The following is a 25,345-nucleotide window of genomic DNA, read 5'->3' on the forward strand; positions in this document are numbered from 1 at the left end:
AAAAACTGAGGTGCAACAATAGCTCACCAGGCTTGGTGCCTCTCTTCTAGGGCTGGGTTTGGCTTTTGCTTGTTTCCCTGAGCTCATTTTGAACCTCTTGGGAAAGTCATTGAATGGGTGACCTCTGGTAACATTTGCCTGTGGCTCTGCGTACATCATTGGGTCCTGAGCGACGGCCAAACACTTCCCAAAAGGAGCCCCTGGAGTGGCATCCTCACGTTCCTAGGGTCCCAGGATATAGATCCTCTGCCAGCACTAGGAAGGCAGGGGACTGAATGGGAACTGGTCTCCACTCTGCTTCAACCTGATGTGGCCTCAGCCTCACCAGGACACTTGAGAATCTCTGTTTTCAGACACTAACAAACTCAGGTTTCAGAACTGGTCCTTTGCTGTCGATGAAACCTTTTCTCTCAAAGGACTTAACTTGCCCTGAAAACTCCAGTCTTAGAATATTTACTTCTGTGAGAGAGGCTGAGAGCTGGTATTTGGAAGACAAAAACAGGACAGTATAGAGGAGGAATCCCATGCCCAGGAATAAGAATTTTTAGGTCTGTGCTGGGCGCGGTGGCTTACGCCTGTAATCCCAGCACTTTGGTAGGCCGAGGCGGGCGGATCACGAGGTCAAGAGATCGAGACCATCCTGGCCAACATGGTGAAACCCTGTCTCTACTAAAAATACAAAAAAATTAGCTGGGCGTGGTAGCACACACCTGTAGTCTCAGCTATTCGGGAGGCTGAGGCAGGAGAATTGCTCAAACCCGGGAGGTGGAGGTTGCAGTGAGCCGAGGTCGCGCCACTGCACTCCAGCCTGGCGCCTGGTGACAGAGTAAGACTCTGTCTCAAAAAAAAAAAAAGAATTTTTAGGTCTGGCTAAGCTGCCTCGCTTGAAAAGGCTGCTGAGCAGCCCTGGTGTGCTGGGATACAGGTCTCCTGTGGATAAGGGAGGAGATCCACGGAAAATGAACATGCACTTGCTGGCCATAGGGCCAGGGACACTGCCAGCCCGGGGAAGAGTGGCAGGGAAGCAGAGAGCATCTTACATGAAACAAGCTTCTCAGCATGGACCACAGTGTCCTGCAGCACTTACATCATTAGCCACTGCTTGAACCTCCAGCTAACTACCTCTGGGGCCCAACTGCCAAACCATCCTCTGTTCTGGACTGCCCTGGAGAACCTGTTGCCACTCAGAGGTACAAGGCCCTGGACACCTACTCCTTCACTGCCATCTAGGTCATCTGTCAAGGGTCTCTCAGAATGAGAAACAACAGAATGAGAAAGGCAGAGGGGGGCGAGGCAGCACCAGGCACACAAACCCAACCTATTTTCCCATGGCCCGGTCCTGAATAGCTGTTCCAGCTAATTCAGAGACCCTCCTGGGTCATGAGCACTTTTCCAGGCAGGGCTGACTGAAGGCACCTTATAGGCTTGAACTACAGGGTGACAATCGGTTTTTTCCCCCTACCAGCCTCAGTCAGGCACAGAGCGCCTAATCATGCCAGGGGAGCAGAGGCCTGTTCCCAGGAAGAGGGACACCCAGAAGCCCAGTGGGCCCTGACGGCTCAACTCACCCAGCTGGGGAGAAGCATGGTTGCCCCACAGCAAACCCCTGTGAAATACTGTAGATCCCAAGGTGAAAGATGCTCCTAAGAGAGGTGGGCGTTAATGGTGGACACTGCAGGGAGTGTCAGCTGTATCACGGGTCCCAAGATATATGGAGCAGGAAAGAAGCAGTGTCTAGGCCGGGCGCGGTGGCTCAAGCCTGTAATCCCAGCACTTTGGGAGGCCGAGGCGGGTGGATCACGAGGTCAAGAGATCGAGACCATCCTGGTCAACACGGTGAAACCCCGTCTCTACTAAAAATACAAAAAATTAGCTGGACATGGTGGCGCGTGCCTGTAATCCCAGCTACTCAGGAGGCTGAGGCAGGAGAATTGCCTGAACCCAGGCGGTGGAGGTTGCGGTGAGCCGAGATCGCGCCATTGCACTCCAGCCTGGGTAACAAGAGCGAAACTCTGTCCCAAAAAGAAAAAAAAAAAAAAAAAAAGAAGCGGTGTCTATTTGGCAGGTATGGACTAACAGCATTTCCAGACTACTAGAAATCCACCTACCTGCCAATAATTTCTAAGACAGCCAGTGCATAAAGCCACCTGCTACTGGTATTTGCTCTAAGCAGAGACATCTTTCACTGCATGTGCTGCACTCTTAGGAGGAAAGGGAGGAATGATATCAAACACCTTGTTATTTCTTTTCATTGCTTGCCACTCAGGCAGGGACTAGCCTCTGCCCTCGTGAACCTGGCACAGACCCCTGGTGTTCTGCCCTGATCTCTGCTATCAGCAGTTCCTCTTCCATGACACATGAAGATGTGAAATATCAACTGTTCACAGAATGTGTCCTACTCAGCAGAAGCAGCTTCCTGTTGGGCCTATGCCTCTAACAGCCCACTCAGAGCAAGCCTGGTAAGGTAAGCTCTAGGGGAGTGAAAGATGCTCACTTGCTCAGGACCATCTCGTGGAAGAAAAGCAGACAGCCCCTACACTTCCTCCCCCAAAGGCCAGGGCCTGGTTGCTGGGCACCACCTGTTTCAGGAGATATGTCCCCTACTCCCAGTCCCTGCTGTAGTTCTTCCAGCTATTCCTTTTCTAACAGTTACAGTCAAGGAAAGTATGCTTCAACGGGCCTGATGCTGCTTTGAGGCATTGTAGTAACTAAGGTAATGTATGCCACACCGAGCGAACAGCTGCCTGTGCTACAGAAATGGCAAAGAGGAAATTATCAACTACCCAACTCTGATGCAACTGGGCCTCCTATCGACACAGCCTGAGTCTCCCTAGCTCTGTCTGTGGCACAAGACACAGACGCAAGATTTGTCTTTCTCCCACTCCCTTAAAGTACCCAAGCCTGAGAGACTCACAGACCCCACTCTCCATTGACAACCCTGACTTTGTCTTCCTGTTTCCCCAATCCAGTATCCTAGCCTCTGCCTTTCCCTGCCGGCTCACCAATGCCAGGGTGGGGCTGCAGGTAGGCTCACCTGCCCTGCTTCCGAGTCATTTAGCCAAGGGTTCTGACATTCTTATTTTGGGGCCACACCTGTTCCTTGGTTTCACGCTTAAGGAGGCCAAAAAACACCTTGCGAAATATAAACATCAAAACTTCCACATCTTTCAACAGAAACCTCTGACCATGCAAGCTAAGACATGCCCATAGGCTCCCAGGAAAGTCTGAGCACCACAGCCTCACTGGAGAGGCACTTTGTGTTATCATCTGCCCCACGTTCCAAGCAAGACTCCAGGGTGTCTGCCCTCTGCCTTTGATAGCCCTATAGGCAAAGATGTCCTTGCTGAGCCAGTGCAACCTATAAGAAAACACTCAGAACATCAACAACCTGACTTTGATTGCTGTGCCATCTTTTTCCATACTTCAACTCCAGCTATCATACTAAACACGTCTAGTCAAACACAGAAAACCAAGCACTTGAGAAAAAAGGCAGTTTCACTGATATCTAACTCCACTCTAATACACAAACATGTATTAGTTCATTTATTTGTTTGAGACAGAGTCTCACTCTGTCACCTAGGCTGGAGTGCAGTGGCATGATCTTGGCTCACTGCAACCTCTGCCTCCTGGGTTCATGTGATTCTCCTGCCTCAGCCTCTTGACTAGCTGGGACTACAGGCACGCACCACCATATCCAGCTAATTTTTAATATTTTTGGTAGAGACGAGGTTTCACCACGTTGGCCAGGCTGGTCTCGAACTCCTGATCTCAAGTGATCCGCCCACCTCAGTCTCCCAAAGCGGTGGAATTAGAGGTGTGAGCTACCATGCCCGGCCATACATAAACATTTATACAAGAACTTTAAATATATAGGTACTTCCTTCCTCAGGTAGAAAAAAACACACCTTGTGCTTGCTTCAGCAGCACATATGCTAAAACTGGAACAATACAGAGAAGATTAGCATGGCCCCTGTGTAAGGATGACGCATAAATTCGTGAAGCATTCCATATTAAAAAAAAAAACAAAACAAAACACGTTTTCTAAATAATAAGAATGGCTAATATAGCTGGGCACAGTGGCTCACACCTATAATCCCAACACTTTGGGAGGCCAAAGGAGGAGGGCTGCTTGAGGCCGGGAGTTCAAGATCAGCCTGGGCAAAATAGCAAGACCCCATCTCTAAAAAAAAAAATTAGCTAGATGTGGTAGTCGCGTACCTGTAGTTCCAGCTACTCAGGAAGCTGAGGCAAGAAAATCACTTGAACCCAGGAGTCTGAGGTTACAGGGAGCTACGATCATGCTACTGCACTCCAGCCTGGGCAACAGAGGGAGACCTCAATCTCTAAAAAGTAAAGAAAGAATAGCTAATATTTATGTAGCCCTTTTTTATGTCAGGCACTATCTAAGCATGTTATAGTAATTAACTCAATGCTCATAACTATCCTATATATGAGTTAGATACTAGTATCACTTTCATTTACAAAGGGGGAAACTAAGGCAGAGCAGAAAAGTAACTCGCTCCAGGTAACACAGCTATCAGGATGCAAATGCAGGCAGTATGGCTCCAGAATCCATGCTCTGCTCCACCAGCTGACCACAGCCCTTGATGTCTGTTTCTCCACATGACCAAATGTGAGTCAGGAGTTGATTCAATGACACTGAGTCCTGACATACAGAAAAGGGAGCAGTCACTACTCCTCCAGGTAGAAAGGTGGTAGCAGAGCCACTACACACAATCAGTGCCATAATGGTTAGAGCAGTGGGGTGAGGCTGAGTTCCAAATGATGGCGTCAAGCTGTAGGAAGGCTGCAGACTGATGGGGCCTGACGCAACTTACTGAAGCCCAACACACTGAGGCAAAGCACAGCAAAATTCAGAAACAACTCATCCCGAAGCCCACGTGCACGATGCCAGGCATTGTGCTCACTCTAGGGGAGTCCCAGGGAGCTCACAATCCAGTGAGGACACTCTGGGTAAATGTGAAAGAGACACACCAGGCAGGGTGGCAAGTGTCATCAGAGACATGGTCAGGGCTGAAGGGGTCAGACAAGGTTGATGGGGGTCAAAAACAAAGGGCACTCCCAGGGCAAGAAGAACATCTGCCAAGGGGCAGAGCAGGGAATGTCAGCAGCCTGTTTGGCATCCCACACAGCCATGCTGGTATGTGGCATGTGCAGGAGGCAGAGGTGTAGGAAGATGAGCCTGAGCAGGAGACTGACCACTGGGCAAAGGAGTCAGAGGCCCAGAGCAGGCAAGGGGCACAGTGCACACAGAGAGGAAAGCAGAGGCCTGCGGTACAGATCACAGAAACAGCCAATAGAGAGGCAATGGCAATATGGGCGGAGACAAGGAGCCAGATTAAAGAGATGTCTGTGAAGCAGCAGAACCACGGCTGAGGGAGAGGGAGGACATGAGATTACTCTGAGGAGTCCCACCTGGGGGCCAGGGTAGACAGTGGCTGTCAGCAGAGATGGGGAACACATGAGGATCAGGTTTTTGCAGAAAAATAACCCCAGTCTGGGGCAAGCGGGTTCACCTCTGCTGGACCCGGGGCAAAGAACTCAGGTTTCTAGAGGTGGGATCTGCCCCAGGGCAGGGTGCAATCACTGGAGTGGCTTGAATACTCCTGCCAGGGCACTAGCTGCCCCTTCCCTGCTTTCTCAGGGCCTGGCAAAGCACAGCCACCATTCATAGGCCTCACAAGTCTTCTGGGTCCTTCAAGGAAGGTGAGTACTGTTCCCACCAGCCCCACAAACACTTCACTAAGGTACGTGATTTTTTTTTTTTTTTTTTTTTTTTTTTTTTTGACAAGAGTCTTGCTCTGTCGCCAGGCTGGAGTGCAGCGGGAGACAGGTTTTTACCATGTTAACCAGGCTAGTCTCAAACTCCTGGCCTCAAATAATTTCCACCTTGGCCTTCCAAAGTGCTGAGATTATAGGCGTGAGCCACTATGCCTGACCAGGTACTAGAAATTTTAATCAGGAACTAGACCCAAAGGACCAGAGGAAAGAGCAGTCCAAGGTACAGTAGGAAATCAGGGAGATGGAGATGATCCTCTATACTCAAGAAACACACACTTCAGAGGGAAAGAGGCAGAGGCTTTCTCAGGCCAGTCTCATCAGTTCTTGTTGGCTTCAAACACTCAATCAGATCAGGCTCCAGAAGATAAGGGGCTTAGTTCCACACTTGGGCCCCGCCTCCGGATCCCAAGCCTCTCTTCTGAGGGCTCATAAAAGGCAGGATTAAGAGCCAAAGACCAAGTACTTCTAGACAGCAGCAGCTGGGCAGGCCAAGAGTAGACTTTGTAAGTTAACCTCTTTTCTTGGGCTGACTCAGATAAGCGCCGTGTAACTAACGTTCTGCCCACTTACTCCTAACAACACTGAGACTCAGCATCTAAAATGGCCATTGTACTGAGAAGCCAGAACAGAGGAAAAAAATTGTAATAATAATAAATAAAATGGCCATTGCCAGGCTATTTTATTAATAAAAGCATTCTTGAAACAAATTATCAGGAACACCCTAGAGGCACACTACCCGTAGCTTGCAGTCTAATCACCTACTCTGAAGACACTGAGTCCAGCTAAATCACCTTCCATAGGGCTTGTCAATCCTGTCACAGTGAGCTATGATCATGCCACTGTACTCCAGCCTGGGGGACAGAGTGAGATCCTGTCTATAAATAAATAAATAATAAAGCAACATAAAAATAAACAGCCATATGCCATTTCTGGTTCAGAAGACTAAATCTTCAGTAAGACTGAGGTTTCCCATACTAATCCATATTTTTTTATATAACACAGTATCAATCTGAAATGCCAGTAGAACATTTTGGAACATTTAATGAAAGTCTGATTAATAGGGCCATTAAAGAAACAAGCATGTTGCTAATGAAATCCAAAAATGGTCTAGTCCAATAAAATGTAAGGGCTATAAACTTGAATATCTTAAGTATATTAAAACATTAACACCCTTCATAAATAGTACCAGAGGCAAAAACAAGCACTTTGCACAAAGATGTCTGTAAGTATCATTCAAAACAGCAAACAGGTAGGTATTGTGGCTTACGCCTGTAAACCCAACATTTTGAGAAGCTGAGGCAGCAGTTCAAGACCAGCCTGGGGAACACAGTGAAATCCCACCTTTACAAAAAAAGTCTTTTTAAATTAGCCAAGTGTAGTGGTACACACTTAAAGTCCCACCTACTTGGGAGGCTGAGGAAAGGGAATTGCTTGAGCCCAGGAGGTTGAGGCTACAGTGAGCTGTGATCGTGCTCCTCCACTATAGCCTCAGTGACACGGTAAGACCCTTTCTCAAAAAAAAAAAAAAAACAACAAAAAAACACTGGCCTGCAGACAACTGAAGTCCCGAGTGATGGCAAGCAAGCCTGAGCACACAACAACCCTCAAATATCTCATCTAAAGTTAACACCAGGCTGAGCACAGTGGCTCACGCCTGTTATCCCAGCACGCCTCTTATCCCAGGCCAAGGCGGGCAGATTGCTTAAGTCCAGGAGTTTGAGGCCAGCCTGGAGAATACAGAGAGACCTCATATCAATTAAAAATTTTAAAAGAGGCCAGGCACAGTGGCTCACACCTGTAATCCCAGAACTTTAAGAGGCTGGGGGCAGGTGGATCATTTAAGGTAAGGAACTCAAGACCAGCCAGGCCAAACATGGTGAAATCTCGTTTCTACCAAAACTATAAAACAGCCAGCCATGGTAGCAGGCACCTATTATCCCAGCTACCTGGGAGGCTGAAGCAGGAGAATCGCTTGAACCCAGGAGGTGGAGGTTGAAGTAAGCCAAGATTGTGCCACTGCACTCTAGCCTGGGAGACAGAGCAAGACTCCATCTTAAAAAAAATTAATTAATTAAAAAATAAATTAGTTGGCCAGGTGCAGTGGCTCACGCCTGTAATCCCAGCACTTTGGGAGGCCACGGTGGGTGTATCACCTGAGGTCAGGAGTTTGAGACCAGCCGGCCAACATGGTGAAATCCTGTCTAATAAAAATACAAAAATTAGCCAGACATGGTGGCAGGTGCCTGTAATCCCAACTACTCAGGAGGCTGAGGCAGGAGAATTGCTTGAGCCTAGGAGGCAGAGGTTGCAGTCAGCCGAGACTGTTCCAATGTACTCCAGTCTGGGCAACAGAGCAAGACTCTGTATCAAAAAAAATTTTAAAAAAATTAGCCAGGTGCAGTGGTTCACGCCTATAATCCCAGCACTCTGGGAGGCTGAGGCGGGCGGATCATCTGAGGTTGGGAGTTTGAGACCAACCTGACCAACATAGAGAAGCCTCGTCTCTACTAAAAATACAAAATTAGCCAGGTGTGCTGGTGCATGCCTGCAATCCCAGCTACTTGGGAGGCTGAGGCAGGAGAATCGCTTGAACCTGGGAGGCGGAGGTTGCAGTGAGCTGAGATGGCGCCATTGCACTACAACCTGGGCAACAAGAGTGAAACTCCATCTCAAATAAATAAATAAATAAATAAATAAGTCAGGCATGGTGGCACATGCCTGTAGTTCCAGCTACTTAGGAGGCTAAGGTGGAAGGAGCACTTGAGCCCAGAAGGTTAACGCGGCTGTGACTGTGCCACTGCACTAGCATGGGAGACAAAGTAAGACTTTGTCTTAAATAAACAAATACATACATACATACATACATACATACATACCAAAGTCTTACAATCTGGGCCCAGCCTAAGCCACCGCCACTACTGCGCTCCCACCAACCACACATCCGAACCATCCAATTGACCTTCATCTCAACCAAGGGCACCTTGGAAATCAGGAGCAGCTGGCAGAAAGGATTTAGCTGCTATCATCTTCCATCCCACCTCCTCACCAAAATAACGTTCCAGGAGCTTCAGGTCTGTTTATGAATGAAGATGTTTTCAGTTTTGCAGAATGTATGCTCATCACCAGAAATAAAAAAGTGATCCCAGAAAGTGGAAAGCACCAAAAGGGATTCTGATCTTCAAAAGTCAGTACTGCAATGAATAACAGCAGGCTGATATGGTTTGGACGTTTGTCCCCTCCAAATCTGTTGAAATGTGATTCCCAATGTTGCAATGGGGCTGGTAGGTAGGAGGTGTTTGGGTCACTGTGGCATCCCTCATGAACGGCTTGGGGCCCTCCCAGTAGTAATGAGTTCATGTGAGATCTGGTTGTTTGAAAAGGAGCCTGGTACCCTACCTTCTTGCTCCCTCTAGCCATGTGATATATCGGCTCCCTTTCCATTCCACCATGATTAAGCTTCCAGAGGCCCTCACCAGAAGCAGATGCTGGAACTAGGCATGTACACCCAAGAATCATGAGCCAAATAAAACTCTCTTCTTTATAAATTATCCAGTCTCAGGTATTCCTTGACAGGAACACAAACTAACACAAAAGCCCACCATCACTCCTGAGAGGGGTGCACTCTACTCCATTCTCACATCTGTCCTGTGCTAGATTTGTCCGTACATTCCGCTAGCCCTGTATTCTGGAAAAGCCAGGGGCATCCATCCTTCCCAGAGAGAAGTGCTATCTAGATGCAACCTGATTCTTCCTTTCCACCTTAAGGATACTCAGGGAGATGATCAGATATGGCAGGAAAGAAAACCCTGGGGAGCTGGCAGGCAGCGTGAAACAAAGACAAGTGCAATATCCACTGAACACTTAGGCCCCTTTCTCTTGCCAAAAAGAAGTGCATCCATGAGGAGAACAGATTTTCCTACAACTTTAAATTAGCAATGTCAAAGTACATGACTAGTAGCTGGCCTCAAACCAGCCCAGAGGGGTTAAAAGTTTCATACTGTAAAAAGGGAAACACACTAGGCTGGCTCCACATGGCCCCATCTCAAAGAAAATCAGATCAGCCCAGCAGACTCTGAATACCTCTCACCTCGTCTACTCCACTCCATGGATCTCAATCTCAATGGGTGACACAAAAAACAGTTTTTATTGGCAGGCATGGTGGTATACACCTGTAGTCCCAGCTACTTGGGAGGCTGAGGCAGGAAGATCACTTGAACCTAGGAAGTCAGGGCTGCAGCAAGCCGTGACTGCTCCACTGTACTCCAAGCTGGGTGACAGTGAGACCCTTTTTAAAAAAAAAAAAAAAAAAAAAAGGCCAGGCGCGGTAACTCACACCTGTAATTCCAGTATTTTGGGAGGCCTAGATGAGAGGATCGTGAGTTAGAGACCAGCCTGGGTAATACAGGAAGACCCTGTCCCTACAAAAATTTTTTTTAAATTAACCAGTCATGGTGATATGTACCTGTAGTACAGGCTACTCAGGAGACTGAGGTGGGAGAATCACTTAAGCCTGGGAGGTCAAAGTTGCCGTGAACCATATCATGTCATTGAACCCCAGCCTGGGCAACAGAGCAAGACCTTGTCTCAAAAAAAAAAAAAAAAAGGTTTTACTAAAGAAAAAAGAACATACTATCAGGCATGATGGCTCATATTTGTAATCCCAGCACTCTGGGAGGCTGACATGAGTGGATTGCTTGAGCTTAGGAGTTCAAGACCAGCCTGAGCAACATGGCAAAACCCTGTCTCTATAAAAAAATACAAAAACCGTCAGGCACAGTGGCTCACGCCTGTAATCTCAACACACTTTGGGCGGCTGAGGTGGGCAGACTGCCTGAGCTCAGGAGTTCAGGACCAGCCTTGGCTGGTGAAACCCCATCTCTACTAAATATGGTGAAACCCCATCTCTACTAAAAATACAAAAAATAGCCAGGTGTGGTGGTGCAGGCCTGTAATCCCAACTACTGGGGAGGCTGAGGCCCAAGAATTGCTTGAATCTGGGAGGTGAAGGTTGCAGTGAGCTGAGATCGTGCCACTTTACTCCAGCCTGGGTGACAGAGTGAGACTGTCTCAAAAAAAAAAAAAATACAAAAACTAGCTGGGCATGGTAGCACATGCCAGTAGTCCCAGCTACTTGGGGGGCTGAGGCAGGAGAATCACTTGAGCCTGTGAGGTGGAGGCTGAAGTGAGCCATGTTTGCACCACTACACTCCAGCCTGGGCGACAAAGTGACACCCTGTCTTTAAAAAAAAAAAAAAAAAAAAGAAACAAAGAATAATAAATCCAACACATGGCATAACAGGCCTCATCCTAAGCCCACCTAAAAGACAAACATGAGGGTTTCCTGATACAGGGACATTTGCTATTGTTTATTTTGTTTTAATTTCATTTATATTTTTAAAACAGGTAACATATTCACAAGAAAGAAAATTCAAAAGGCTTGAAAGTGAAAATTTTTCTTTCTCAGTCCTGTCTACTGCCACCCATCCTTCCCAAGGGACAGCCACTATTACAAGTTTTTCTGTAGCTTTCCAAAGATGGTCTATACATGTGCAAGTAAATACAGATATGTTTCTCTCCTTTCTTTTTTTTTTTTTTTGCACATTTTGTAGCACATTATATACTTCTATGCTCTGTATTTTTCATTTCCCAACATATCCTACAGATGATTCCAAATTGGTACCTAAAGAGTCCCTGGCCAGGAGCAGTGGCTCATGCCTGTAATCAGCACTTTGGGGGGCTGAGATGGATGGATTGCTTGAGCTCAGAAGTTCCAGACCAGCCTAAGCAAACTGGTGAAACCCTGTCTCTATTAAAAATACAAAAAACTAGCTTGGCATGGTGGCATGTGCCAATAGTCCCAGTTACTCAGCAGGCTGAGGTGGGAGGATCGCTTGAGCCCAGCAGGTTGAGAGTCCAGTGAGCAGTGTTTGCACCACTGCACTCCAGCCTGGGAAACGCAGAGAGATCTGTCTCAAAAAAAAAAAAAAAAAAAAAAAGAGTCCCCTACCAGGCACGCTGGCTCATGTCTATAGTCCTAACACTTTGGGAGACTGAGGCAGAAGGATTGCTTGAACCTAGGAATTTGAGACCAGCTGGGGCAACATAGTGAGACCCCATCCCTACAAAAAATGAAAAATTAGACTCCTACCTACCCAATCACCCCTATCCCAACCCTTCTCTAAAAAAATTTTAAAAATAAAAATAATTTTTTAAAAATGAAAAATTAGCTGAGAATGGTAGCTTGCACCTGTAGTCCCAGCTACAGGGGAGAATAAAGTGGGAGGATCACTTGAACATGGGAGGTCAAGGCTGCAGTGAGCCATGATCATGCCACTGCACTCCAGTCTGGGCAGCAGAATGAGACATTGTCTCCAAAAACAACAAAAAAGTTCATGAAAGTCTCTTTTCTCCACTACCAACTCAATGCAAAAGTTGAAAGAACACACCTACAGCAAACAAACAAAATTAAGAATCAATGTGCGTTTGACAGGAAATTATTCTTCCTGTTCATTAAGAGGCAGAGCTACAGATACTACAGATACATCTACTTAGCCAAGGCCAGACGCTCATATAAAAAAGAACACAGCCACACAGTATGCAAAGAAAACTGCCACACACATTCTGATTAAGAATGAAAGACCAGTTTTCACTTGGATCAATTGAAGTGGGGGAAAAAGTAAGATTCCTGACAATTAGTTGGATCCTAAGCATCCTAGATTGAAAGTATCTGAAATCAGTCTACTAGAAAAAAGTCAGTGATTTACATTAAACGTTGATTAGAAAAGATGTAAGGTCTAAGTGTTACTTCCTTCTTGGAGAAAGCCAGCTGCCTTCTCTGTGTCATAGGCACAAAGAGTAGGAAGCCAGGAAAAAAACACAAAGACTTTTCCTGACTCCATGACAGTGTCAGGAAAGCCTGGACCATGTCACTTCTGCCACTCAAGGGACCAATGGGCTTAAGACCATTTTCTAGCACCCATCAGTTCATGGCAGAGGCTCTGTCTCCCCATTTGTAGCCAGTCCACGTCTAGGTATGAGCTGCTGGGCAGAAAATAGCTGAAAGAATGCTGGGATGGCAGAAGAGGGCCATCTGTAGGGCTCAAGCCATTCCACTAATGGGAGACTGATATCAACCTAAGTCTCATGCGTATCATCCTATTTATTAAGAAGTCACTTCAGCCTAGGCATGGTGGCTCATGCCTGTAATCCTAGCATGTTGGGAGGCTGAGGTGGGCAGATTGTTTGAGCTCAGGAGTTCAAGACCAGTCTGGCAACATGGCAAAATCCTATCTTTACAAAAAAATATAAAAATTAGCCAGATGTGGGTAGCACATGCCTATAATCCTAACCACTCGGGGGACTGAGGTGGGAGAAGCGCTTGAACCCAGAAGGTTGAGACTGCAGTGAGCCAAGATCGTGCCATTACACTCCAGTCCGGGTGAAAAAGTGAGACCCTGTCTCAAAAGGAAAATAATAAAATGATAAAAAAAAAGGCTGAGTACAGTGGCTGACACCCATCATCCCAACACTTTGGGAGGCCAAGATGGGCTGATGGCTAGAGCCCAGGATTTTAAGACCAGCCTGGGCAACATGGCAGAACTCTGTCTCTACAAAACAGACCAAAAATTAGCAGGGCATGATGGTGAGCTCCTGTGGTCCCAGCTACTAGGAAGGCTGAGGTGGGAGGATCACCTGAGTCTGGAAGGTTGAGGCTGCAATAAGCTGTGATTGAGCCACTGCAATCCAGCCTGGGTGATAGAGTGAGACCCTGTCTCAAAAAAAAAACTATATATATAGTTTCTTATTTTTATATATAGGAAATATATATATATATTATATATATAATAAAAATAAGAAATTGCTTCAATCACGTTCCACATGGGAGGTCACTTAAAAACTTTGATCTCTTTTTTTTTCTGAGATGGAGTCTTACTCTGTTGCCCAGGCTGGATTGCAGTGGCGCAATCTCTGCTCACTGCAACCTCTGCCTCCCAGGTTCAAGCAATTCTCCTGGCTCAGCCTCCCAAGTAGTTGGGACTACAGGTATGTGCCACCACACCCAGCTAATTTTTTATTTTTAGTATAGATGGGGGTTTCACCATATTAGCCAGGCAGGTCTCAAACTGCTGACCTCAGGTGATCCACCTGCCTCAGCCTCCCAAAGTGCCAGGATTACAGGTATGAGCCACTGGGTCTGGCCAAAAACTCTGATCTTTAACACAATGAAGTAACAAAGGAGCTAGGGTTGGCAGCAGTCTTCCTCCCAGTACATGCCTGAATCTGCTTAGCAAGGCCAATGGGAGAAAGGGCTGCTGAGGCGTATCCCCACCAGGAGCAAGCTCAGGTCAGTTGACTTTGACTGCAAACAGTTCAAACTCCATTAAGGACAATCACTTGCCAATTAATTTTTGGAATAGAAATGCACGCCATCTTGGCCCAAAGGCTACCTACCTTTCAGAATCCTCTACCCAATGGCACGGCTTGAGGCAGGCAGCCAGCAAACAAAGTCCTCCCCAGCCTCTCAACTACCACCATGACTCTCAACACCAAATTGGATCAGGAGAGCAAAACAAATGTTCTATTAAACAGTGACTCACCAGGAAGTCTGTTCATGTTGACGCCTTGAGCCGAGAGTCCTATTCCCATGTACCTTCAAAAACACACACACACAAATTGGTTAGCAAATGATCATGCATCTTCCTTCTCAAATATTTCTTGATAAAAGGCAGAAAAATGAGAAAAGCAATGAATGTAGAGACTCTTCTAACATACTAATGGTTCTTGGAGAAACCTGACATTTTGATTAGCTAATGGAAAGCATCTTAATGCCTTACCCAGCTAGAGAAACAGAAGGTTGTATGTGTGTGTGTGTCACTATGAACCACTGGCTTCGGTTTCAGAGGAAAGTGTCATGAATTCACGGCTTCCAGTCCGTTGGTGTTCTGGCTGTAGCTAAGGCACAGAATCTATTCCTAAGGTGTGCCTAAAGTAGCTCAATCCTAGGTAGTCCTTGACAGAGCGATGCACAGTTGTCCCACACGGACAACCCACTGTGGGACAACCCAGTCTGCACCAAAGACCAGGACATGAAAAGAGTACAGCCATGTTGGATCCATATAGGATCATCAATCAAGACTGCTCACACAGAACTTGTTCTCTAGGTCTCAAAATTCATTACCTTCCCCACATGCATTCATATTGGTCTCCCAAATCACACAAAGCTAGAAGCGGTGATGTGTGACGCTCCCTGAGACCCCCTCACTCCTCCCACTCCAGGTGCCTAAGGCAACTAAGCTGTCCACAGCAAGGTGGGCCCCAGGTTGCAGCAACTGTCAAAGATGTCTTAGTGGCACTTATCAGAAAGCAAGACGGAAGCAGAAATGAACATTTTTTTTAGTCTAAATATTTGTAATGTACAAAGAAATAGGTATTTCCCCATAAACACAGAAATAAGAGAAACAAGTCATCACTTTCTAAGAGTAAAATAGTAGAAAGTACATATGATGCCTGATATTAACCACATATAAACATCAATAGGTAGCTGAGGTGCTCAGAATACTCAAGCCACCAACCAAGAAGGCTGAGATATAACCTTATACTTGCATAACAATATGAATGCACTTAAGACCACTGAACTTAAAAATTATTAAAGTAACTTTTATGTTATATATATTCTACCACAATAAAAAATTTAAAAAATAATTTTTGTTTTTGAGACAGTCTCACTCTGTCGCTCAGGCTGGAGTGCAGTGGCACAATCTCAGCTCACTGGAACAGAGGCCTCTCGATTCAAGTGATTCTCCCCCCTCAGCCTCCCAAGTAACTGAGACTACAGGCACGCACCACCACACCCAGCTAATTTTTATATTTTTAGTAGAGATGGGGTTTCACCATGTTGGCCAGGCTGTTCTTGAACTCCTGAGCAATAAGCAAACCCCCTGCCTTGGTCTCCCAAAGTGCTGGGATTATGGGCATGAGCCATCACACCTGGCCTAAAAAGAATAGACTTTTTTTTTCCTTCTTTTTTTTGTTTTATTTTTATTTTTTTTATTTTGAGTGTAACTGATTTGTTCTTAAAAGACTTTTTTAAAGACAGGGTCTCACTCTGTGTCCTAGGCTGGAATGCAATGATACAATCACGGCTTACTGCAGCCTTAATCTCCTGCACTCAGCCGATCCTTCCACCTCCGCCTCCTGAGTAGCTGGGACTACAGGCCCACACCACGCATGCCCAGCTAATTTTTTGTAGAGAAGAGGTTTCACCATGTTGCCTAGGATGGTCTCAAACTCCTGGGCTCAAGCAATACACCAGCCTCAGCCTCCCAAACTGATAGGATTACAGGCATGAGTCACTGTGCCAGCCAAATAGATTTTTTTTTTTAAGCAATTACATGGAGTTGCCTTAATTTGCCCATTTCCAAGTGGCTGTATATTCACATTCTGATTGTCCCCAACTATATAATTCTACAAAGAGTCTCTCCACATACATTTCCCCATTTTGGACTATTTCTTTCCTCCCTGGCATGTTCCATGCAACTATCCACCTGTTTCCTAACAATTCTGGGGTCCCCATACCATGGGACATGATGTGGTCTAGAAGTTTGTACCCTCCAAATAGGGAGGTAATTGAATCATGGGGCAGATCCCTCACGAATGGCTCGTTGCTGTCCTCAAGGTAATGAGTGAGTTCTTGCTCTAAGTCAATGTGAGATCTGATGATGATGATGATGATGATTTTGAGATAGGGTCTTGGTCTGTCACCCAGACTGGAGTGAAGTGGCACGATCTTGGCTCACTGAAACCTCTATCTCCTGGGCTCACGCAATCCTCCTACATCAGCCTCCTGAGTAGCTAAGGCTACTGGTACATGTTGTCCCATCTGGCTAATTTTTGTAGAGACAGAGTATCACCATGTTGTCCAAACTTGTCTCGAAATCCTGAGCTCACGTGATCTCCCTGTCCTAGCTTCCCAAATTGGTGGGATTACAAGCATGAGCCACCACATCTGGCCTATTTTTTAAATTTTTTAATAGAAATGAGGTCTCACTATTTCCCTAGGTTGGTCTTTAACTCCTAAGCTCAAGCAATCCTCCTGCCTCAGCCTCCCAAAGTGCTGGGATTACAGGCATGAACCACCATGCCTGGTCCAAGATCTGGTTAAGGGTGTGCAGGTCGGTTGCAGTGGCTCATGCCTGTAATCCAGCATTTTGGGAGGCTGAGGCATGCAGATCACATGAGGTCAGGAGCTCGAGACCAGCCTGACCAATATGGAGAAACCCCGTCTCTACTAAAAATACAAAATTAGCCAGGTGTGGTGGCACATGTCTGTAATCTCAGCTACTTAGGAGGCTGAGGCAGGAGATTTACTTGAACCCGGGAGGCAGAGGTTGCTGTGAGCCAAGATCGTGTCACTGCACTCCAGCCTGGGCAACAAGAGCAAAACTCCATCTCAAAAAAAAAAAGTGTGGGCCGGGCGCGGTGGCTCAAGCCTGTAATCCCAGCACTTTGGGAGGCCGAGGCAGGTGGATCACGAGGTCAAGAGATCGAGACCATCCTGGTCAACATGGTGAAACCCCGTCTCTACTAAAACTACAAAAAATTAGCTGGGCATGGTGGCGCATGCCTGTAGTCCCAGCTACTCAGGAGGCTGAGGCAGGAGAATTGCCTGAACCCAGGAGGCGGAGGTTGCGGTGAGCTGAGATAGTGCCATTGCACTCCAGCCTGGGTAACAAGAGCGAAACTCCGTCTCAAAAAAAAAAAAAAAAAAGTGTGGCAACTTCCCCCCGCTCCAGCTCCCACTCTTGCCATGCGACATACTGGCTCCCTGCTGTCTTCCACCATGATTATAAGTCTCCTGAGGGACCATACTTCATGTAAACCCTGCAGAACCATGAGCCAATCAAACTTCTTTTCTTTATAAGTTACCCAGCCTCAGGCATTTCTTTTCCTTTTTTTTTTTTTGAGACGCGGTTTCACTCTTGTTGCTGGGGCTGGAGTGCAATGGTGCAATCTCAGCTCACTGCAACCTCTATCTCCTGGGTTTAAGCGATTCTCCTGCCTCAGCCTCCAGAGTAGCTGGGATTACAGGAATGTGCCACCACGCCTAATTTTTGTATTTTTGGTAGAGACAGGGTTTCACCATGTTGGCCAGGCTGTTCTCGAACTCCTGACCTCAGGTGATTCACCACCTCAGAGTCCCAAAGTGCTGGGATTACAGGCATGAGCCACTGCGCCCAGCCTAGACCAGCAGCTTCTAACAGCCTACTATCAATAGGAGCAAAAGTATGACTTGAAATTGGAACTTATATTTAAAAGGGAAAGAGTGACCAGCCTGGCCAACATGGGGAAACCCCATCTCTACTAAAAAAATACAAAATTAGCTGGGCGTGGTGGCATGTTCCTGTAATCCCAGCTACTCAGGAGGCTGAGGCATAAGAATCGCTTTAAACCAGGAAGTGGAGGTTGTAGCAAGCCAAGATCATGCCACTGTACTCCAGCCTGGGCAACCACAGAGTAAGACTCCATCTCAAAAAGAAAAGAGAGGAGAGCATAAAAGTTTGAAAAATTTGCAGCCTGTCCTTGTGGTAGAGAAAGAATCCAAGCAGGCTGTGGAGCACCCAATTGCTAGAGAGAGCAGCATGACTGAAAGGGAGCCAAATGCTAATATCTAAGACAATGGGGAAAAGGCCTCAAAGGCATTTCAGAGATCTTCTAGGCAGCCCCCTAACAGGTTCAGAGGCCTATGAGAAGAAAATGGTTTTGGTGACCAGGCCCAGGGCCTTGCTGCCCTGTACAGCCTTGGGACACTGCTCCCCACGTCCCAGCTGCTCCAGAAGTCATGGCTCAAAGGGCCCCAGGTACAGCTTGGGCCACCACTCCAGAGGGTATAAGCTGTAAGTCTTGGTAGCTTCCACATGACATTAAGTCTGCAGGTGCACAGAATTCAACAGTGAAGGAGGCTTGGCAGTTCTCACCTAGATTCCAGAAGATGTACAAAGAAGGCTGGGTGCCCAGGCAGAAGCCTGCCACAGAGAAACTCTACTAGGGTAGTGCTGAAGGGAAATGTGAAGTTGGAGGCCCACACAGAGTACCCCACCATGGCACTGCCTAGTGGAGCTGTAGGAAGGGAGCTACTGCCCTTCAGACTTGAGAATGGTAGCGCCACCAGCAGCTTGCAACCTCAGCACTAAAAAGCTGCAAGCACTCAACTCCAACCCACGAGAATAGCCATGGGGCCTGCACCCTGCAAAGCCACAGCGGTGGAGCTGTCCAAGACCTTGGGGACCCATCCCTTGAACCAGGGTGCCTTGGATGCAGGACATGGAGCCAAGGATTATGCTAGAGTTTTCATTCCTGCCCCGACTTGCATGGGGTCTACTGCCCCTTTCTTTTGCCTGTTTCCTTTTGAAATGGAAATGTATATCCAATGCCTGTGCCACCATTGAATCTTGGAAGTAAATAACTTGTTTTTGGCCAGATGCAGTGGCTCATGCCTATAATCCCAGCAATTTGGGAATCCGAGGTGGGCGGGTCACGAAGTCAGGAGTTTGAGACCAGCCTGGCCAACATGGTAAAACCCTGTCTCTACTAAAAATAAAAAATTAGCCAAGCGTGGTGGCATGTGCCTGTAATCCCAGCTACTTAGGAGGCTGAGGCAGGAGAATTGCTTGAACCTGGTAGGCGGAGGTTGCAGTGAGCCAAGATTGTGCCACTGCACTCCAGCCTGGGATACAGAGCAAGACTCTGTCTCAAAAAACAAACAAATTTGTTTTTGATTTCATAGGCTCATAAGTGGAAGGAACTCATCTCCAAATGAGACTCTGGACTTGGGACTTTTAAGTTAATGGTGGAATGAGTTAAGACTCTGGGGGACTACTGATTGGGAAGGGATGATTGTATTTTGCAATGTGAGAAGCACATGACATTTGGGGGGCCAGGACAGAATGATATGGTTTTGATGTTTGTCCTCTCCAAATCTCATGTACACATGTAATCACCAATGTTGGAGGTGGGACCTGGTGGCAGGTATTAAGATCATGGGGATAGATCCCTCATGAATGTCTTGGTGCAGTCCTCACAGTAATAAACGAGTTCTCACTCTATGTTCATGCGAGATCTGGTTGTTTATTTATTTATTTATTTATTATTATTTTTTAAGACGGGGTTTCACCATGTTGGCCAGAGTGGTCTCGATCTCCCGACCTGGTGATCCACCCGCCTCGGCCTCCCAAAGTGCTGGGATTACAGGCGTGAGCCACTGAGCCCGGCCAATCTGGTTGTTTAAAAGAGCATGGCACCTCCTGCCAACTTGTTCCCGTCCTTGCCATGTGACATGCTGGATCCCAGTCACCATCCACTATGACTGTAAGCTTCCCAAGGCCTTTGCAAGCACCATGCTTCCTGTAAAGCCTGTAGAACTGTGAGCCAATTAAACCTCTTTTCTTTATAAATTACCCTGTCTAGGTATTTCATTCTAGTAATGTAAAAAAGGCCTAATACTCTGCTCCTGCCAGCCCCTTATTGGCAGTAAATGCCCTTTTGCCTTTCTCTGGCTTGCTGCACCACTCTATTTGGGGAAGCAGCCTCTACTACCCAAATAAAAGATCGGGCAGGAAGGGAAGGCTCTGACCTACTCACCTTCCTCTGAAACCAGCTATCTCAATCACGCTGGGCAGGAACCAGGAAAAGATACAACCCAACATATGGCCCTGATAACTTGGCCCACATGGCTTAGGGAAAAAGGGAGACAAAGGAAAAGAGCAAAGCAAAAGAAAGAAATATCACTTCAAAGTTTCATGGCTCAAAGGGAAATTGTCTTCTGCTTTGTTTTAAGCAGCATTTGAGACAGAGTTGGATCCTTAAAGATCAAAGACATGAACTAAAATATAGCTAGAAGCTGGACAGGACTGTTTAGTCCTTCCCAGAAACACACAAAGTGCCTGCCACCTCCTGCCAGAGGGGCTAGCTTCAAGGACCATCAGGAGCAGAAGCTGTCTTAGCCTGCTGGCAGAATTCCCATTAGATTAAAGCTTGCACATTTTTTCAGAAAAACTGCAGCCCAAATAATCAGCTTCCTGACTTTACATGGCAGAGGCTGCCAAAAGCCAGTCTCCATTCCCTCAGTGCCTCAGCTGACCAAGCAACAAACAACCCCAGCTGCCCTGCAGTCAGCAGTCAACAGCCACTCATCATGCCCTGTTCAGAGGGGCCAGGGCCTATGCCTCACACCACATGCCTTCACATCCTTGGCACACAGGCTTCCTGACACTAGGTAAGGATTTATGTTTGAAGCACATGTGCAAATGGGAGAGGTCAAAGGTCACTCAAGAAGCATTATTCTTGGTCACTGCAACAGGGCTCTGGTTCTACAACAGTCTATAGAGATGGGGAACCACTAAAGCACCTGTGCTTAAAACACAAATTGCTTGGGTTTTCCCACAGGAGAAGCCTCTCCTTTCTCCAGCAGCTAGCCCTAAACACCTTCCTATAGACTCTGCTCCACAGGTAAGATGGTGTTCATTAGTGGATGGCCCAGGAGCCTCTGTACAAACTCTAGCCTCGACTTGAGAATCTGAGTGGACTGTCTAAGGGGAGAGCAGCCAGAAGCTGACACCCACATTGGGCACCATTCCACCTCCAAGTGTCAATGACACAGAGAGCAGCCCCACAGAAGCCCAGGTTGCATAGTCCAATGAGGTCACAGCTGAGTCAGGGTTCAATGAGAATAAGCCCCCACTCTTCAAATACTGCATGACATTAAGTCTTTTCCAAAAGCATGGTGTTTTAAAGCTATCAAAAGGTGCACTTTTCTATCTTTCAGAAAGTCTTCATAAACTTGAAGACTACCATCCAACCAATCTGACAGAAACAAAGCAGACCCTGTAAATATACTAAAAAGAACTAAATTGTACTCTTTAAATGGGTGAATTGTATAGCACATTAAATTACAAGTTAATAACACTCAAGAAAGTAGGAATAAAAGGAAACTACCTCAACACAACAAAGGTCATATATGAAAAACCACTCTAGGCGCAGTGGCTTACACCTGTAATCCCAGCATTGTGATTGCTATGTAACCAGAGTAACTGAAGCCAGATTCCCTCGATTCCCACACCAGGAATCAAACCTGGGCCACCTGAGTGAAACCCAGGAGTCCTAACCACTAGGCCACCACAGAAGCAGGATTCCCAGCACTTTGGGAGGCCAAGGCAGGTGGATCACTTGAAGTCAGGAGTTTGAGACCAGCAAGGCCAAGATGGTGAAACATCGTCTCTACTAAAAATACAAAAATTAGCCAGGTGTGGTGGCAGACACCTGCAATCCCAGCTACTTAGGAGGTTGAAGCAGGAGCATCACTTGAACTGGGGAGGCAGAGGTTGTTGCAAGAGGACCAGATCGCGCCACTGCACTCCAGCCTGGGCGACAAAGCAAGACTCTGTCTCAAAAAGAAAAAAAAAGAAAAAGAAAAGCCCACAGCTAACATCATACTCAATCGTGGAAGACTGAAAGCCTTTCATCTAAGATGCCTGCTTTCACCACTTCTATACAAGACAGGACTGAAAGTTCTAGATGAAACAATTAGACAAGAAAAAGGAATGAAAGGCGGCTAGGTGTGGTGGCTCACACCTGTAATCCCAGCATTTTGGGAGGCCAAGGTGGGCAGATCATGAGGTCAGGAGTTCGAGACCAGCCTGAACAACATGGTGAAACCCCATCTCTACTAAAAATGCAAAAATTAGCTGGGCGTGGTAGCAGGTGTCTGTAATCCCAGCTACTGGGGAGGCTAAGGAAGGGGGATTGCTTGAACCAGGGAGGTGGAGGTTGCAGTGAGCAAGATCGCACCATTGCACTTCCAGCCTGGGCGACAGAGTGAGACTCCATCTCAAAAAAAAAAAAACAAAGGAATGAAAGGCATCCAAACTGGAAAGGAAAACTATCTCTGTTCACAGATGACACGTTCCCATATGTAGAAAACCCTGCCAGGTGCGGTGGTTCATGCCTGTAATCCCAGAACTTTGGGAGGCCGAAGAGGGAAGACTGCTTGAGCCCAGGAGTTCGAGACCAGCCTGGGCAATACGGCAAAATCCCATCTCTACAAAAAATTAGGCAGACATGGTGAAGTGCACCTGTAATCCCAGCTGCTTAGGAGACTGAGGTGGGAGGATCACCTGAGCCCAGGAATCAAGACTGCAGTAAGCAAGATTGCAACACTGCACTCTAGCCTGGGTGACAGAATGAGACCCTGTCTCAAGTGCAGGGCTCGGCACGGTAGCTTACGCCTGTAATCCCAGCACTTTGGAAGGCCTGGAGGTCAGGAAGTGACCTCCTGAGGTCAGGAAGTTCAAGACCAGCCTGACCAACATGGTGAAACCTCATCTCTACTAAAAATACAAAAAAATTAGCTGGGCATGGTGGCACACGTCTGTAAATCCAGCTACATGGGAGGCTGAGGCAGGAGAATCGCCTAAACCTGGGAGGCAGAGGTTGCAGTTAGCCGAGATCACGCCGCTGCACTTAGCCTGGGCGACAGAGTGTGAGACTGTCTCGGCCAGGCACGGTGGCTCAAGCCTGTCATTCTACCACTTTGGGAGGCCAACGTGGGCGAATCACGAGGTCAGGAGATTGAGACCAGTCTGGCCAGCACGGTGAAACCCTGTCTCTACCAAAAATACAAAAATTAGCTGGGAGTGGTGGTGCACGCCTATAGTCCCAGCTACTCAGGAGGCTGAGGTAGGAGAATAGTTTGAACCCAGGAAGCTGAGGCTGATGTGAGGCAAGATCGCGCCACTGTACTCCAGAGCAAATTGGCCGGCCAGCTGAGGTGGCTAACGCCTGTAATCCCAGTACTTTGGGAGGCGAAACAGGCGTTATCACCTGAGGCCAGAAGTTCAAGATCAGCCTGGCCAACATGGTGAAACTCCAACTCTATGAAAAATAAAAAACTTAGCTGGGCATGCTGGCAGGTGCCTGTAATCCCAGCTACTTGGGTAGCTGAAGCCCCAGAATCACTTGAACCTGGAGGCAAAGTTTGCAATGAGCCAAGATTGAGTCATTGCACTCCAGCCTGAGTGACAGAGCAAGGCCCTGTCTAAAGAAAAAAAAAAAAAAAGAAGAAAAAAAGAAAAGAAAAAGTTACTCTATCACTTTTTCAGTTGTGTTTCTACACACTAACAATAAACAATCCAAAAAAGAAATTGAGAAAACAATTCCATTTCCAATAGCATCAAAAGAATAAAATACTGGCCGGGCATGGTGGCTCACGCCTGTAATACCAGCACTTTGGGAGGCCAAGGCAGGCAGATCACAAGGTCAGGAGTTCAAGACCAGCCTGGTCAACAGGTGAAATCCTGTCTCTACCATAAATACAAAAATTAGCTGGGCATGGTGGCACATGCCTGTAATTCCAGCTACTCAGGAGGCTGTGGCAGGAGAATTGCTTGAACCAGGACCTGGGAGGCAGAGGTTGCACTAAGCCAAGACTGCACCACTGTACTCCAGCCTGGGCGACAGAGGGAGGCTTCATCTCTCAAAAAAAATAAATAAATAAATAAAAATAAAAAAATAAAACACTTAGGATCAGTGTGGTGGCTCACACACCTGTAATCCTAGCACTTTGGGAGGCAGAGGCAGGCAGATCGCTTGAGGTCAGGACTTCAAGACCAGCCTGACCAACATGGTGAAACCTCATCTCCACTAAAAATACAAAAATTAGTTGGATATGTGGTGTGTGCCTGTAATCCCAACAACTTGGGAGGCTGAGGCAGGAGAATCACTAGACCCGGGAGGCGGAGGTTGCAGTGAGCCAAGATCGCGCCATTTCACTCTAGCCTGGGGGACAAGAGCAAAACTCCGTCCCCCCTGCCACACACACACACACACACACACACAAAGAATAAAAGTAAATAAGCTTAACCAAGGAGACAAAAGACGCTAAAAACTCTAAAATGTTGATGATGGAAATTGCAGACACAAATAACTGGAAAGACATCCTCTGTTCATTGACTAGGAGACTTACTAATGTTAAGATGTCAATACGACCCAAAGTAATATACAGATTCAATGCCCTCCCTAACAAAATCCCAGTGATGTTTTTCACAGAAATAGAAAATGGAATCTCAAGGGACAGAAACAGTCAAAACAATCTTCAAAAAGAAAAAAGTTAGAGGGCTTACACTTTCTGATTTCAAAACTTACAACAAAGCTACAATAATCAAATTAGTGTTAAGAATAGCATAAAGACAGACATATAGACCAAGGAATAAAATAGAGATCCCAGAAATAAACCCTCATATGTATAGCCAACTGATTTCAACAAGGAAGCCAAGACCATTATATGGGGAAACAACAGTTTTTTCAACAAACAATGCTGGGAAATCTGGATAATCACAAACGAAAGAATAAAGTTTGGCTAGGCACGGTGGCTCATGCCTATAATCCCAGCACTTTGGGAAGCGGAGGTGGGCAGATCACCTGAGGTCGGGAGTTCGAAACCAGCCTGATCAACATGGAGAAATTCCATCTCTACTAAAAATACAAAATTAGC

General features: G+C 46.7%; 1 protein-coding gene and 1 non-coding gene across 3 annotated transcripts in view; one reads left to right on the forward strand and one right to left on the reverse strand.

Moving 5' to 3' along the window:
- RANBP10 (RAN binding protein 10) overlaps positions 1 to 25,345 on the reverse strand; it is an 80,190-nt gene that overhangs the window by 33,476 nt on the left and 21,369 nt on the right. For both annotated transcript variants that reach the window (XM_032283762.1, XM_032283763.1), the window contains exon 3: positions 14,400 to 14,452. In XM_032283762.1, the coding sequence (XP_032139653.1) occupies positions 14,400 to 14,452 (53 nt within the window). The remainder of the gene's footprint in view (positions 1 to 14,399; positions 14,453 to 25,345) is intronic.
- On the forward strand, positions 3,909 to 4,015 carry LOC116555883. Its single transcript, XR_004270726.1, has one exon. It is a non-coding gene; the product is annotated as a U6 spliceosomal RNA (small nuclear RNA).

The sequence above is a fragment of the Sapajus apella genome, unplaced genomic scaffold (assembly GCF_009761245.1).
Source record: "Sapajus apella isolate SASKATOON/1434 unplaced genomic scaffold, GSC_monkey_1.0 scaffold15, whole genome shotgun sequence".
Lineage (NCBI taxonomy): Eukaryota > Metazoa > Chordata > Mammalia > Primates > Cebidae > Sapajus > Sapajus apella.